At 44.0% G+C, this 13863-nt stretch overlaps 1 protein-coding gene across 3 annotated transcripts in view; it reads left to right on the top strand.

The window, feature by feature from the left end:
- LOC135903938 (phosphatidylserine lipase ABHD16A) overlaps positions 1-5795 on the top strand; it is a 113336-nt gene extending 107541 nt beyond the window's left edge. For all 3 annotated transcript variants that reach the window (XM_065434413.2, XM_065434414.1, XM_065434412.1), the window contains exon 21: positions 5104-5795. Coding sequence is in view for 1 of the 3 variants with exons in the window: in XM_065434414.1 (XP_065290486.1) it covers positions 5104-5138 (35 nt within the window). In the remaining 2 variants the exon portion in view is untranslated. The remainder of the gene's footprint in view (positions 1-5103) is intronic.
- Positions 5796-13863: the final 8068 nt, after the last annotated feature.

Here is a 13863-nt window from a genome sequence, read left to right as displayed (position 1 = left end):
AACCCGCACTGGCGTCGAACCAAGTTATTTCAAGTGCATCGGCAAATTCGTAGGCTTTTTCTTCGAGCATTGGGCGAGGCACGGGAACATTTTGCAGTCTGGCATCTTTGAACCACATGAGAACAGCTTGGTCCACATTTTGAAAGTTTCCCAGTCGCAGCCATTTCCTCATAGGAACAAGTTGTGATTCCCAGTGAAGCTTGACAATCTTATCTTGGTCTTTCAAAATAGTCGCGACGGTCAATGGGGCAATGCCACGCTGTCTGCACTCATCGATTTGCATTTTCCCTACGTCGATTTCCTGCAATACGTCCAATTTGTCCTGCAGCAAAAACTCGTTTCGCTTCTTGGTGCCATCACTAGCTGCATTCATTGTTGGATCTCACACGAACATCGCCAAACCTTTGTCGTAAAGTTCTTGAAGTTTGTGGTGAAGCAATTGGCACTTAACATGGTGATGACAATAGCTACTGCACTCATGGTTTCTGTTTCACGCGAGAGTTGCGGCGCTGTTACATTTAGCTGAATTCGTAATACTGATGTTCCTCAGTTATAAAGGGGAAAATAAATTACATGAGTTATTCTGAAATATGCGCTGTATTTCAATTCGTAGTTCTGAAATATTTTTACATAAAAAATATAGGCACTTTGGCATTCTTAAAATATTTGTAAATTTGAGAAATTAGTTAATGTGGGGTTCATAGTAACGGGATTTGACTCTAGTGACTCTTGCTTATTTGGTACTTGAATTGCTAAAAGCATCTTCTGTTGAAGGTGTGTGACAGCTCTTCGGTTGCCATTGCCTGTTCATCTTAGCTCTCATAAATATGTAAAAAGGGCAGCATTCAAGCAAATTGCGATTACCAAGTACTAAATGCCACAGTGCACAAGACGTCTGAGCTACAGCTGATTCTGCTTCAAGAAATGCCATCAGTTTCATTGAAACACCAAGCTATGCTACAGACTTAAATTTTTGCAGTTGGTTGATGAATGCATTTTTCTTTTTACATACAGTAATCACAAGCCAATGCACAAGATTGTGCATTATATTCTAGTCTTCGCTGGTTTGCAGTAGAAAGCAATTCTGCTGCACCAAGTGGTGACAAACGGCTGCACAGTGCTTTCTGATCTGATGACTAATGCCACAGGTGACCCTGTGGAAAAATGTAGAACTGCTTGCTCCTGCTGGAGAGGCACACTGTGGACCAAATCGAGGAAGTTATGAAGCTGCAGTCAGTGTGTGGCTTTGGCATGTCACATTAAATTCTTCCCATTAAATTATTGGGGCCAGTAAGTTGCAAATTGTTTGTGAATATGCAATTTTCTCAAGGGGATGTGCCTGTCCAGCTAAATCATACACTTGCTCAAATGTAGTTTGCATAACTATGACTATGAACTCCCCTCCCACAAAGTGCCCTGTGTCTAAAGAAGTGCATGTTTTGCTTCACTTGTTTCTCTCGCATCTTTCATGCATGAACCACACACCTGCAGAGCCACACATTACACACTGCACTGGGATGTAGTAGATAATGTAATCTCAAATGCAACTTGACATTTCACCGAAATTCATGGGATAGTCCTTAGCAACTGCTTAAATTGAATTAGTTGGAGCAGTAGGTTAATATGGGCCATGGAGCATTATTACTTGAGAAACATCCCTCTCTCCTGTGACCTAATCATGTCACTCACAGGCCATGCCCTGCATTCTCCACACCAATGCACCTCATGCACCATCTATTATTGCAGGCAGTTAACCATTTCTGCTCTGAACTTTTTAAATGTTAACGAAAATTATTTATTACATGCATCTGAATGATAAAAGTAGAGGGAAAATACAGAAAAAAATTGACACTGGAGTTTTTGGCCATGAATTGAAAGTATTCCTCCTGAACTACCAGCAGTTCAATGTGTTGTAAGCCGCATGTGGTCTTTCAGACATCTTAATTCACAATCATAATAGCGTTAAGTGTGGCCACAGATTATTTGAAGACCATTTTTGTGCCATCCAAGGCAGGTTATATGCATTAGGCACCAGGCTCCAAAAATAGGCAGCAGAGACCTAACGTCAGCATGCGATGCATGGATATTTTGGAAATTTCAGGGAGAGCGATATTTACCTGGCACAATGTTGACAAATTGTGTAATTAGCATTGCTGACACTCGTAATTAGCATTGCTGACACTCACATTACTAAAATACTTTTCCTGTTTGTTTGTCTCTATGTTGGATATTTCCTGCAAAGCATTATGCTGCCTAGAGGACCAGAAAGGGTTAGCAGCCTTTCAAACTTTGCTGCTTCATAATTCCAAGGTGCTGTTGTCATGGGGCAAGTTAGCTTGCTGTATAGCTGCATAGCATAACCGCAGTTTACATGACTATCTGGGTGAGGCAGGGTGTCTACCAACCGGGAAAACCGGGAATTCTCAGGGATTTTAAGTAGTCTGGAAGAACTCGGGGAAAAGTCAGGGAATTTGTGCCTCTATCAGGAAAAATTAGCTGTAATTTTATTAAAAGGGTCGAAAGTCGCAGTTATGCTGGCTCGAGTAACAGACAGGAAACGTAATGAATCGTCTTTGACGCCCTGTCATCGGCTGGAGGAGTTGCCAGTGTACAGTCAACGACTGACTTTCCGGATGCCCGATAATTTGGACAGCTTCGCGGCAGCACCACGTACCCCATAAAGTCAATGTATCAGAACATCTGAAACTTTGCACCCAAGAACCCTTCATCATCCGATTTTCCGGACTTTTTGTAGTGACCGCAGGTCCGAAACGGCATTAATCAAAGCCACCACCATCTTGATTACCTCGCCGCTTCAAACCATCGCTCTCGCACGCAGATCCGCTGGCAGCCATAGCCACCACTGCGGCAACGCTAGACCTAGCTGCTTTGACGTCTGCTATTAAGCTTCTTGCCGTTGGGTGCCGTGTTTTTCATTGAAATAATTCGCATTTGTCGGCAGTAGCAATGACTTTGCCTTTGTGGTCCTCGCGATTGGATTAGAAACTTGGAGAGCACAGTGTGTCGCACAATGCCAGTTCCCAAAAAGTCAGCTTCACCTTTGTACAGAACTGTTACTGGGTGAAGCATACGCAAAAGTATTGCAGTCAAGCATAACAAGAGTGGGAAGGGGCTATTGCCACGAGACACAGTATGTATTCCTTAATTATACACGCGGACACCAGGTATCTCCTGTGACAGTACGAGCACCGATATGCCTAGTACGTGTGCAGACAAGCCCTCAGAGCGTTTTCGAATGTGCCTGTGGTGCTTTGAGCCCCTAGGGCAGTAAATGATATGCATTTATTTTTTCCTGCTGGCTGATTTTTCGGATGTTTTCGCCACTCCTAGGAAGTATGAAAAATGGGACGTTGACTGTGACTGACCAAGAAGATGCTTCAAACGGTCAGTGGGGCGAACGAGTGGTGGGAGGAGGACAATTGTACTGAAAGGACCTACGCACTGAGGAATGAACGGGAAAGGAAGTGTGCTGTTGCTGTTTTGAAGCAGCTTGAGCTCAAAAAACAGTGTTGGCTGATGCCGAGATGCAGGTGTCCCTCATCCAAACCAAAATAAATTCTTTAAAGTAGCAAAACACAACACTGCGTGGCCCGAGAGTATGTCCGGACAGTTGAGGTTCACTTGGGAGCTGTCGAGAGAGAACCTCAATTGGGGCAAAGTTGGGGCCTCATACCACCTAGCTTGCTTTTATTTGGTCGAAATAGCTTATATTCGAAAATATTTACTTTTGCATGCATCTCCATTTTATTTGTATTTGGGAATGTGCGACTCGATTTCAGTTTTTTATTTAAGACATTTTATTTGCTGTGCATTTTACTAACCCCTCCCTTCTATTCTCTTAATGAATAATATAAACACAACTCTTTAGTATTCAAACTTAAGTCGTTTTTTATTTTTTACATATGCTTGCTAGAAAGTGACAGCATCGGGCAACATGGTTTCAGCCCGTCTTGACATAAAATAGTTCTGCGTCGCTCAGGGAATATTGCAAAGGCACTCAGGGAAAACCTGGAAAACTCGGGAAATTTGGAAATATTAACTTGGCAGACACCCTGTGAGAACATTGCATTCACTGGTGCATCTATCTCGCTTCATGCCCACAGACCACTGCACCACATGAGCATATTGACATCTCCATATCAACTGCATGCTGTGGGAAATAGCACACATCCTCCTTGCTAGGTGGGACTTGACATCATTGCTCATCCACACTGTTTCGGGTGGGATGATTCCTCTTGGAAGTTACCTTTGCATTTATTAGCTGCTTTGGAACATAGTGTGTAAACTGCAGAATTCTGCTGTTTCCACTGCATACATTATGATAGTTCAGGGCTGATTAGCCAATTACTCTTGACAGGAATATACGAGGGGCATTCATAAAGTTTGTACTATAGGTACCATAAATTTGGAGCACGTGTACACAGTAGGGTATCAAAATGAGTGCATGTCTCTCCATCTTTAACGAAATATAAAAATTGTATTGTGTGTACCATAGAACGCCGCTATGGCATTAAAACAAAATCGGCGGCATTCGTCGAGAGAGTTGGTTGAAACACAGGCAGCGATCCGCTTTCTGCATTTCAAGGGACACAATGCCAAAGAGATTCATGCCGAGCTGGTGGAGATGTACAGTGACTGCTGCCATACACCGCCACTAACTCGGCATGAATGTAGAAAGCAGATTGCTGCTCATGCTTCAACCAACTAACTCTCGACAAATACTGCTGATTTTGTTTTTATGCCATAGCCGTGTTCTATGGTACAGAGAATACAATTATATTCTGCGAAAACTATGAGACGTTCACTCATTTTGATGCCTATCCATGTGTGCATGCTCCAAATTTATGGTATTCGTAGCTCTAAAATGTAGTTGAGGAACAGTGTTCATCACTTGCTGCTTTTTCATAATGCCAGTTTTAATTTGGCGACAGTTCAGACACACTAGATTGGATGAAAGCTTTGTGGTGCTGTAGTAGCCTTTTCTAGCCAGGAATCTGAGTTCACTTTAAGCAATTTGTTTAATCAATTTTTTGGGGGTGTGTGTGAATAAAACAGCAGCTTTTTTTTTTTATTGCCTTGCAGAGCGGACTCCACCACTTCCTCGAGCCAGAATGTAGAAGGACGTGCTTTTGTTTGGTCCTGGATAAGCTCACATGCACCCTGGAACCATTTTGGCACTTGTGTATTGTGGTTCTTGTCTGAAGTTCGTTACCCTTCAGTGGTTACCCTTAGGGGAGCAGGAGGCTGTACTTTGAAGTTTTTTCTTTCTTTTTAGCACAATGGTCGTGCTTTTTTTTTATGTATTCTATGCGTACACTGTGATACGACTAACTGCAGAGTAAGTGGTTAAGTATTGTCTGACAGCAGCCGGGTTCTGTACAATGTGTATTTTTAAAGGTACTCCTAAAGTCTCTTGGCTAGTTCTGCTTCAAGTGGGAAGGTTAGGTGGATATTAGAACCTATGTAACCTTTGTTCTCCAGCATTTTACATTCCCATGGCAAATCCTCATTTCGCACAAAATCTGTGTCAAAGAACAAAAAAGTTTTTAAAAATGTCTCATTAAATGTTATTTCTGGAAACTGAGTGGTGGACACTCGTGAAAGTAGTCATTTCTTGCCCTTTCTTATATGTTGGCGAATGATTTGCTTTTTTTTTATCTTTTGAAGTAGCATTTGAACTATTCATGCATATAGCATAACATTTGTGCCACGTATGTTAACCTATCATTAATGCAACTGGTTTTTATTAAATAAATTCACTGATTTTACATACACACTTGCATGTTCACGGTAGCAAAAAGTACCAGCGTCATCTCTTGCTTTACATTCATCTGTATCCAAATCGTTTCACCACAAATCTTGTATCAGTTGGCCCTTTGAAAAAGAAGAAAGCTTTCTAGTACAGTCAAGTCAATGCTGTAGTGCTATTCAGGACTGGTCAGGAAGTGGGATGTGAAGCAAGTACATCTGTGTTTCTGCATGTTTGTAACAGAGAGAGGAGGATTGAGTTAAAAGTATTTCCTGCTCAAAAGAGGCCATGAGTGTGATAGATGAGTTTTTAACATTCTGTGGTGTAACTGGTGGCAAGTTCCAAGTTCCTGAGGTCATTGCTTGGCTCATTGAGTTACACTGTCACTGGGGGATATAGCCAGTCTTGCTTTATCTGCATATTGTCACATGTACATTGTCTGTGTGTATGAGTTAATAGTTCTCTATTGAGATGCTGCATTGTAGTGATAGGGAAGAACCAAATGCTGCTAAAGCTAACTTAGGAATTCAACTCTTTATTGGGTAAACTTTTGACCAGAAAGACAAGGAATACTCAAATCACAAGGGTGGTGAGCACAGTCATCGGTTGTCAAATCTCAACTCGTGAATCAAGGCCATCCGCTATGCATTTCATGCTCACTTACGTTTCGGAATGTAGAATAGTATTCACATTGTGCACAGAATCTCATTATACAAAATGCTTTCACTATAGAACTGGCTACAGCGTTCAAGAAATTTCTGATACAGTAGGGTGTGTCTTGCATTGAACATTAAATTGATCAGGGATAATCTGTGAGAAATGATAACCAGGACAAAGTAAAACAATGTACACATGACAGTGTTCAGGCATCATTATTTGTGACCTTACTGGTGGTTTGGCGAGTGGAAAAGGTATCTTCATTTGCTAGCATTCCTGTATGAAGGATAACACTGAAAACTAAATGGGAACTTAATGGAACCATAAGGTGGCGTGTACTCTACAGGGTGTCCCAATTAACTTTAACCAAGGTTTAAAAATATTTGTGTGGGCAGTAGGAAGGTCATCAAAGAATCTTCTCAGCTGCTCTATGGAGCAAATCACAAATTTTGCATTGCAGAAATAATTAGTCAGTATTATTTAGTCAACTCTGCAAGTCATAAATTTAGGACATTCTCCATCATTCTTTTCGCATTCTAAAGAAAGCCTGCCAAATATGAAAATTCTCACAAGCGTATTTGCGCACCGCAATCACAGTTCTCTCAATTATGACACATGAATGAACAGCACCTTTCAGCGCTGACAGCGATGCGATGTGCTGTCACAGAGAAACTGATATGGCGGCGACAATTTCAGGGTCTTTGCTTTGCATTCACTGTCATAAATGGCTGCCTGTTGCTTTCATCAGTGCAATTGCCACCAATCACTCGCATGAATTTTGAAGCCAACACCTGTATCACTGCCCTCTCACTTATTCAGAAGCAGCATGCTTGGCCAAGTGCGCTGTTCATTCATGTGTAGCACGTTTGAGAGAACCACTACCACTGCATGAAAACACATTGTCATGTGGGTATTTTCATATTTCGCAGACTTTCTTTACAACATGAAAAAAATGATTACATAATAAACACGAGTCTAAACAATGCTGAATCATGTTTCCTCAAGATGTTTCCTACAATTTCCTCATTAGAAGTTGTCTTTAAATATAAAACTTGCGGAGTTGATCAATTAATTTATATTAATTATGCAACCAAAATATAATGCAAAAAAAAAAACTTCTGACTTGCTTCATAAAGTGGCTGACAACATGCTTTTAGTGGTGTCCCCCTATAGCACACCGGGATATACTTAACCCTTTGCTAAAGTTAGCTGGAACACCCTGTATACTAATTATAACATTTTCCATTCCTTATGGCAGCTAAAAAAAAAGATTTTTTTGAGTGTTTGTGTAACCATTTGCTACATTTAGTCCTGGGCCAACAAGAATTTAAAGCAGCCTTTAATTATAGTGTGCTTGTTGAAATTGGTAGCAATTGTTGTCAGAACAATGGAGTCAATGAATTCTATGCAAAGATAAATTTGTTTCTGCTCACAACAGTGCCATGAAATGACATCCACACTGTAAAATACACCACTTTGAGTCCGCTGCTATGCCTGAGGGCGTGAGAGCAAATCCCTGCAATGGCTGCCGCATTTCAATGGGGTGAAATACTAAAATGCCCGTACACCGCACATTGGGTGCGCGTAAAAGAACCGTGGTGGTCAAAATGAATCCAGTCCCCCACTACAGTGTGCCTCAAATCGTAATGTGGTTTTGGCTCATAAAACCCCAGAATTTTAATTAACCACTTTGAGTCCTTATCAAGTCTATTATTTGGAAGTTCCACTAATGTTTGACAAATTCACATTTCTCCCATATTATACCAATTATGCTTGAGTCACTGACCATAGTAAAGAAAATTTACTGAGACATGTACAGCACTATACCTGACAGATTATTAACAGCATGATCAGTGGCACAAAACTAGTTCACCTAGAGCTGCATTGCAGAATACTATACGTTCGCAACTCTTCACATCTGGGCCAGAGATGGATATTGGCTCTCTAGCAGCAAAAAGGTATTCCAAGAGGAAAAGATGGGCATTCATTAAAAGGATAGTAATGACCGACATTTAGATCTGGAACAGTGTGATTTTGCCATTGGGCGATACGTTGCATGAAGGGCTGTTTCAGTCTAGCCATAATTTGGGCACCATGCATTATCAGCTTTGACGTAGCGAAATAGCCTGTCCTTGAAGATAGCATTTGCCAGTTGCGTTGTCATTGCACATCAACCGCAGAATTCCATGTGTGACTTGCGCCTAACTGTGTTCAATGAAGTATTTGTGGCATGCTGTTGTGGGACTCGCATTTCAAAGCGGTCATCTCAGCCAATTTAAGCTGGTACTAATTGTGCATATACATCTAGGTCAAGGGCCTGTAATTCTCTGAAGATGGCCACCGCTGCTTGATAATACAGTGGAGTCAGCTGAGCATTATGTACCTGATAACCCACGTTCCTTGGCACTAAACTTGTCTTGAGATGTCAAAGGAAGAACACCAGCAAACGTTATGCTGGCTCACAAACATCATCTAGGATGACATGTATGACCCACATAGCCGGCAGGTGGATGTCCATCGCCTCACATGGAGTAATAAAGCCATCATGACATCATGGCAAACATAATGTCTCCCTTTAACTGTGCTGCCATTCCGAAAGAGTAAATAAACTCCAGCATAAGCTTTTCTGGTGAATGACAGGTAGAAGGCTGTCACATAAATGGATTCATTTTCAGTAATGCACTATTGGCAGCTAAGCACAAAGGCCATACTCATTGGCTAGTATTCTTATATTAACTTTCTATGTGCTTATCACCCGCAGCGGACAATTCCACGGTGGTTGGAAGGACAATGTGGTGGAAAATCTTGAGGATTTTTCAGTATGTGGTCACATACATGTTTATGTAGCATTGGAAATAGTGACAAGTGTGCATGACAGTGATTGTACACTGGCATGAGAAAAACAAATAGCAACCCATTTTTATGGCAGCAACTCCGCCAGTGTAAGAGTAGTTGAAAATGAGGCTGTCGCAGCCTTATTAAAGTCGCAGTTTCGCGTGAAAGGTGAAGCATGGATTGCGACAGCAAATTAGTAGACAGCTATACAAAGTAAGGATGGTAGTTTTATCGACCGGATAAACTTTGAAACATTCGCTTACTACCGAATTAAGCATGGTGTAGTGGCGCGGTAGCAGCAGCGAGCGAAGTGACCGTGCGGGCTATCGCTTCAACGCAAGTGGCTAGAACACAGTGCGCACAAGAGTATGAGCCGTCTGCAGATCCCATTCAAGATACGGCGCACATGACCACGTGCGGTTGTGCAAAGTACGCACTTATTGGCGGAGTCAAAGCCCCCTCCCTCCCGTGCTGCCTCCCCCTGCTTTCCTCCATGTATGCCGCGCAAGATTGAGCCACAATTGTCAGTTCCCCTGGTGCCTGGTTGCGAAATGCACAGCTGCTGCCGGAGCACTACGCCCCTTCCTCCCATCCCCCCACGGCCTTTTGCACGAAGCAAGACAGCGCGTTTGCTCTCCTCTTTCTTTGTGCACGCCGGATTGAGCCAGGATCATCGGCCTCCCTCGCATGCTTTCACTCACACATACAGCGTATACTGCGCGGTGACAGTGTTATAGCACTTGAAGTATATACGGAACATCACGGTGGCGGCAAAAATCCGCCTGGAGTGTCCATATAGTTGCTATCGCAATAAAAAGGTAGAGCTAGATATTGGTGCGAGGTGGAGACAAGCACGAATGTTGTTCTTGCCAGGCGAATGCTGAAGGCACCAGCTGACACTAGAACGTGGCAGCCGAAGCACCCCAGCAACAACACTACTACTTCGTCATTGTCTCTTGTCTGCACGTCTTGTCCTGCATCGTGACACTATGCCAGTGGGATTGGAGCGCCGACCCGACGCAAGCGGTTATGGCCCAGCAAACGCACGCACATAGGGCTTCAAATGGTAGACATGAACAACATCAGATCAGTTCTTGGCTGTACGGACGACGGGCCTGGCTCTTCGGGAGCAATCTTGCACGTCACATCCGAAAGCTTGCAGGATTCGGTAGGGACCTGAGTATCACGACAGAAGTTTTTCCGATAGGTGCACAAGACGAGATAGTGACCACAGGAGCACGAGGGAGCCAGGTAAATACTGCACGTCCTTATGGCACGTATCGTAACAGGATTTCTCCGAAGCCTGGGAATCTGCGAGGTGAGCGCAGGCAATCTGACGGGCCACGGCTGCCATAGAAATTGCATCACGGGCATAAACGGTGTGTGATTGTGTGACTTGTGGAAGTACAGTGTCCAGGGACAAAACGGGATCATGGCTAAATGGTGAGTAACTTGCATTGTCATGGCGGGTCGAATTGTACGCTGTAAGGATTGGGGTCGGGCCTGAAATAAATGGTAGCTGGCCCATGCTGTCGTCCGACTCATCCACGCTGAAGACGTTGAAGGGAGGGACTTCTCATCGAGAGCAAGGAATATGGAATTTATTTACAATATCTACATGAAGGGTGGAGAACGTTGCATTTCATCAGTCTAGCATGACTGAAAGAGAATGCACACCAAGCAGCGCGAAATGGCTGCTTAAAAACCCTCTGTCCTCCCTAGATCCCTAGGTGAGGAAAAACTGCCATTCAACCATCGTCCAATGGGAGTGTCCAAAGTCATCGTAGTCGACCCACCTTTCAGAGGGAGGGTTCACACATTCACTTCCGCACTTTGGTTTCACTGAACACACCGAAAGGAGTGGGACGTCGTAGACAGGTTGATACACTTGATACGAGCAGAAACCTCTCGATTTCATAGCTGACCCCCGCAGCTAGCCGCCGCGTCTGTCAATTGACTGTGACTACTTCTGGGGCCCGTGGGAAAGCACCAAAAAACTCCTTTTCCCGGAGTTCCCTTGCTCCAAGTAGATCGTGAAGGTGACAGCAAATCAACCAACAATACACAGTCCGCCGGATGTGGCTAGACTTGCTGGCGCCTGGAAAGGTTCGAAGGTTGCTTCTCCGAAGATCGCTACTCCCGCAGGTCGATCGAAACAATTGCAGCGGGCCGTGAAAGCTTTGCAGTTCAGTAGCCCTGCAGGATGATCGTAACTGCTACTCCATGGCCCAGAAAATCTCGACTGGCCAGTGCTGATAACTGCTGGGCAGGAAGAGAATGGCTAGTGGCAAGGGGAGGATGCCTTGGCTTACAGCGACCCGCTGTGAAATGATACCGCCCCAAAACATCCAACGGGGACAGGCAACTGCCAAGTGAACCCCACAACACGTCCCATCACCGAGATGACGCATCTTGGATCTCACTTTGGACCCACTAGGCTTCAAAGAAAACATGAGTGCAGAAACAAACAAATGCTGCATTTCGCTATGCCAATTTTTGAAGGAATTTCCTGCTGTCAAATTCAGCAGTCGGGGATGGAGTCCTGCTAAATGGGAGGGGATCTTCTTGGCTTAACAAAATTAACAATAACCCCAAAATTTAGGCGGGATCCCTAAACGCAGAACTCAAATTAGCCTGCTCAAACCATCCAGATTGCTATGCAACTTTCCCTTCTCGTATCTAACGGAGAAGTTGTACTCTTGGAGAGTGAGGCTCCAACGGAGCAAGCGGCCATTTTTGTGTGACATTTGATTGAGCCAAATCAGAGGACAGTGGTTGGTCTCGAAAATGAACCTCGCTCTGTACAAGTAACACGACAGCTTCTGGGCTGCCCAAACTAAACAAGCACATTCCTCCTCTGAAGCGCTGTAGGCTTCCTCTCTTACAGTTAGTTTATGGCTGGCATAGAGGATAGGATGTTCCTCATTATCGTCGCCGACCTGACTAAGTACCACGCCCATAACTCTGTCGCTTGCGTTGCACTGAACTATAAATTCCTTTGCGTAGTCCGGTGCGCGACGCACAGGACGGGAAACCAATAGCGTTTTCAAATTTTTGAAAGCGTTCTTTGTCCTTGTCCCAGTGCACGCTATTCGGTGCTCCCTTTCAGAGGCATCCTTTAAAGGACTTGCTATTTGCGAGTAATTCGGAATTTACCGTTGATAGTACCCCACAAGTCCCAAAAACGAATGAATGTCTGTTTTCGTGCGCGGCTGTGAAAAATATCTAATCGTAGCTATTTTCAGCTCGGCGGACCGTCTCGTGCCCTGGCCGACAACATGGCCCAGATAAGTAACCTGCGAACAGCCAAATCTACACTTTTCCGCCTTCATCGTTAAGCCTGCTTCCCTCAACCATGAGAACACCTATTTGAGGTGTGATACGAGCTGTTTCCAGCTGTCCGAAAATACTGCTACATCATCAAGATATGGCAAGGCGAACTCCTGCAAGTCTTTTAGGACAATATCCATTAACTTAGAGAAGCTAAACGGCGCGTTTTTCAGCCCAAAGCTGAGGGCAAAAAGTGCCTACAGACGAGGTAAATGCGGCATAGCGGCTGGCACTTTCTGAAAGAGGAACTTGCCAGTATCGCTGCACGAGATCTATAGTTGAAATGTATTTAGCAGAGCTAACTCGATTCTTTTTTCAATGTTGGCTATCGGGTACAGCTGATCCCTAGTGGTGGCATTTAACTTCCTGTAGTCAAGACATGAACGAGGGTCTTTGTTAGGGGTTTCTACAAGTATTAGCGGTGACGTGTAGTCACTCTCAGCAGGCTCAATAACTCCCAACTCTAGCATGCGCTGTATCTCTGCCTCCATAATTTCTCTCTCTCGTGGAGACACCCTGTGAGGATTTGATCTTATGAGTTCGGTGGATGTCGGCTCTATTTCATGCGTTATTAGTTCGGTTCTACCCGGCCGATCGCTGAATCTGTCGAGATATACACCTAACAGCCCTCTTAGCTCCTCTAGCTGTTCGGGTCTGAGAGTGTGCGAGCTTACCGAATGTTTTACCACTTCCAGGCTGATTTCAGAGTTAGAGGTTGGCTTATACCCATTAGACTTGGTACTAGTGTCATCCTGCTCTTTGATAGTAAAGTTAATGACTCCACTCCACGTACGGCTTCATCAAATTGCAGTGGTATGTCCTAACCTCCTTCCTGCGACCGGGCATTTTCAGAGCATAGTTAGTATCTGAAAGTTTGTGCAACAATTTTATGGGTCCGTCTCGGTGAACTTCAAGCTTGTTCTTTCTTGAAGGTTTGAGGAGCATTACCTGGTCTCCGGTGTTAAACGTATGAAGCCTCGCATTCTTGTAGTAATAGAAGTCGGTGTTCTGTTGAGCTACTGCCATGTTCTTTTCGACTAGTTCTTGGGTTGCACTTAGCCGTGCCAGCAGATTTAGCACGTATTTTACCACTGTTGGACTCTTTCCTCCCACAACTCTCTTAACATTCTCGGTGGAGAACGGAGTGTCCTCCCATACACTAGTTCTGCTGGCGAGAACCCTCTAGACTCGTGAACCATTCACAAAGGAAACAAAGTGGCCGGAAGACAATTGTCCCAGTCCTTGTTGTGCTTGTAACAGAGCACCCGCAA

Source organism: Dermacentor albipictus, chromosome 1, assembly GCF_038994185.2.
Source record: "Dermacentor albipictus isolate Rhodes 1998 colony chromosome 1, USDA_Dalb.pri_finalv2, whole genome shotgun sequence".
Classification (NCBI taxonomy): Eukaryota; Metazoa; Arthropoda; class Arachnida; order Ixodida; family Ixodidae; genus Dermacentor; species Dermacentor albipictus.
The sequence above is the reverse complement of the archived record's forward strand: the minus strand, read 5'-3'. Positions and strand labels throughout refer to the sequence as shown.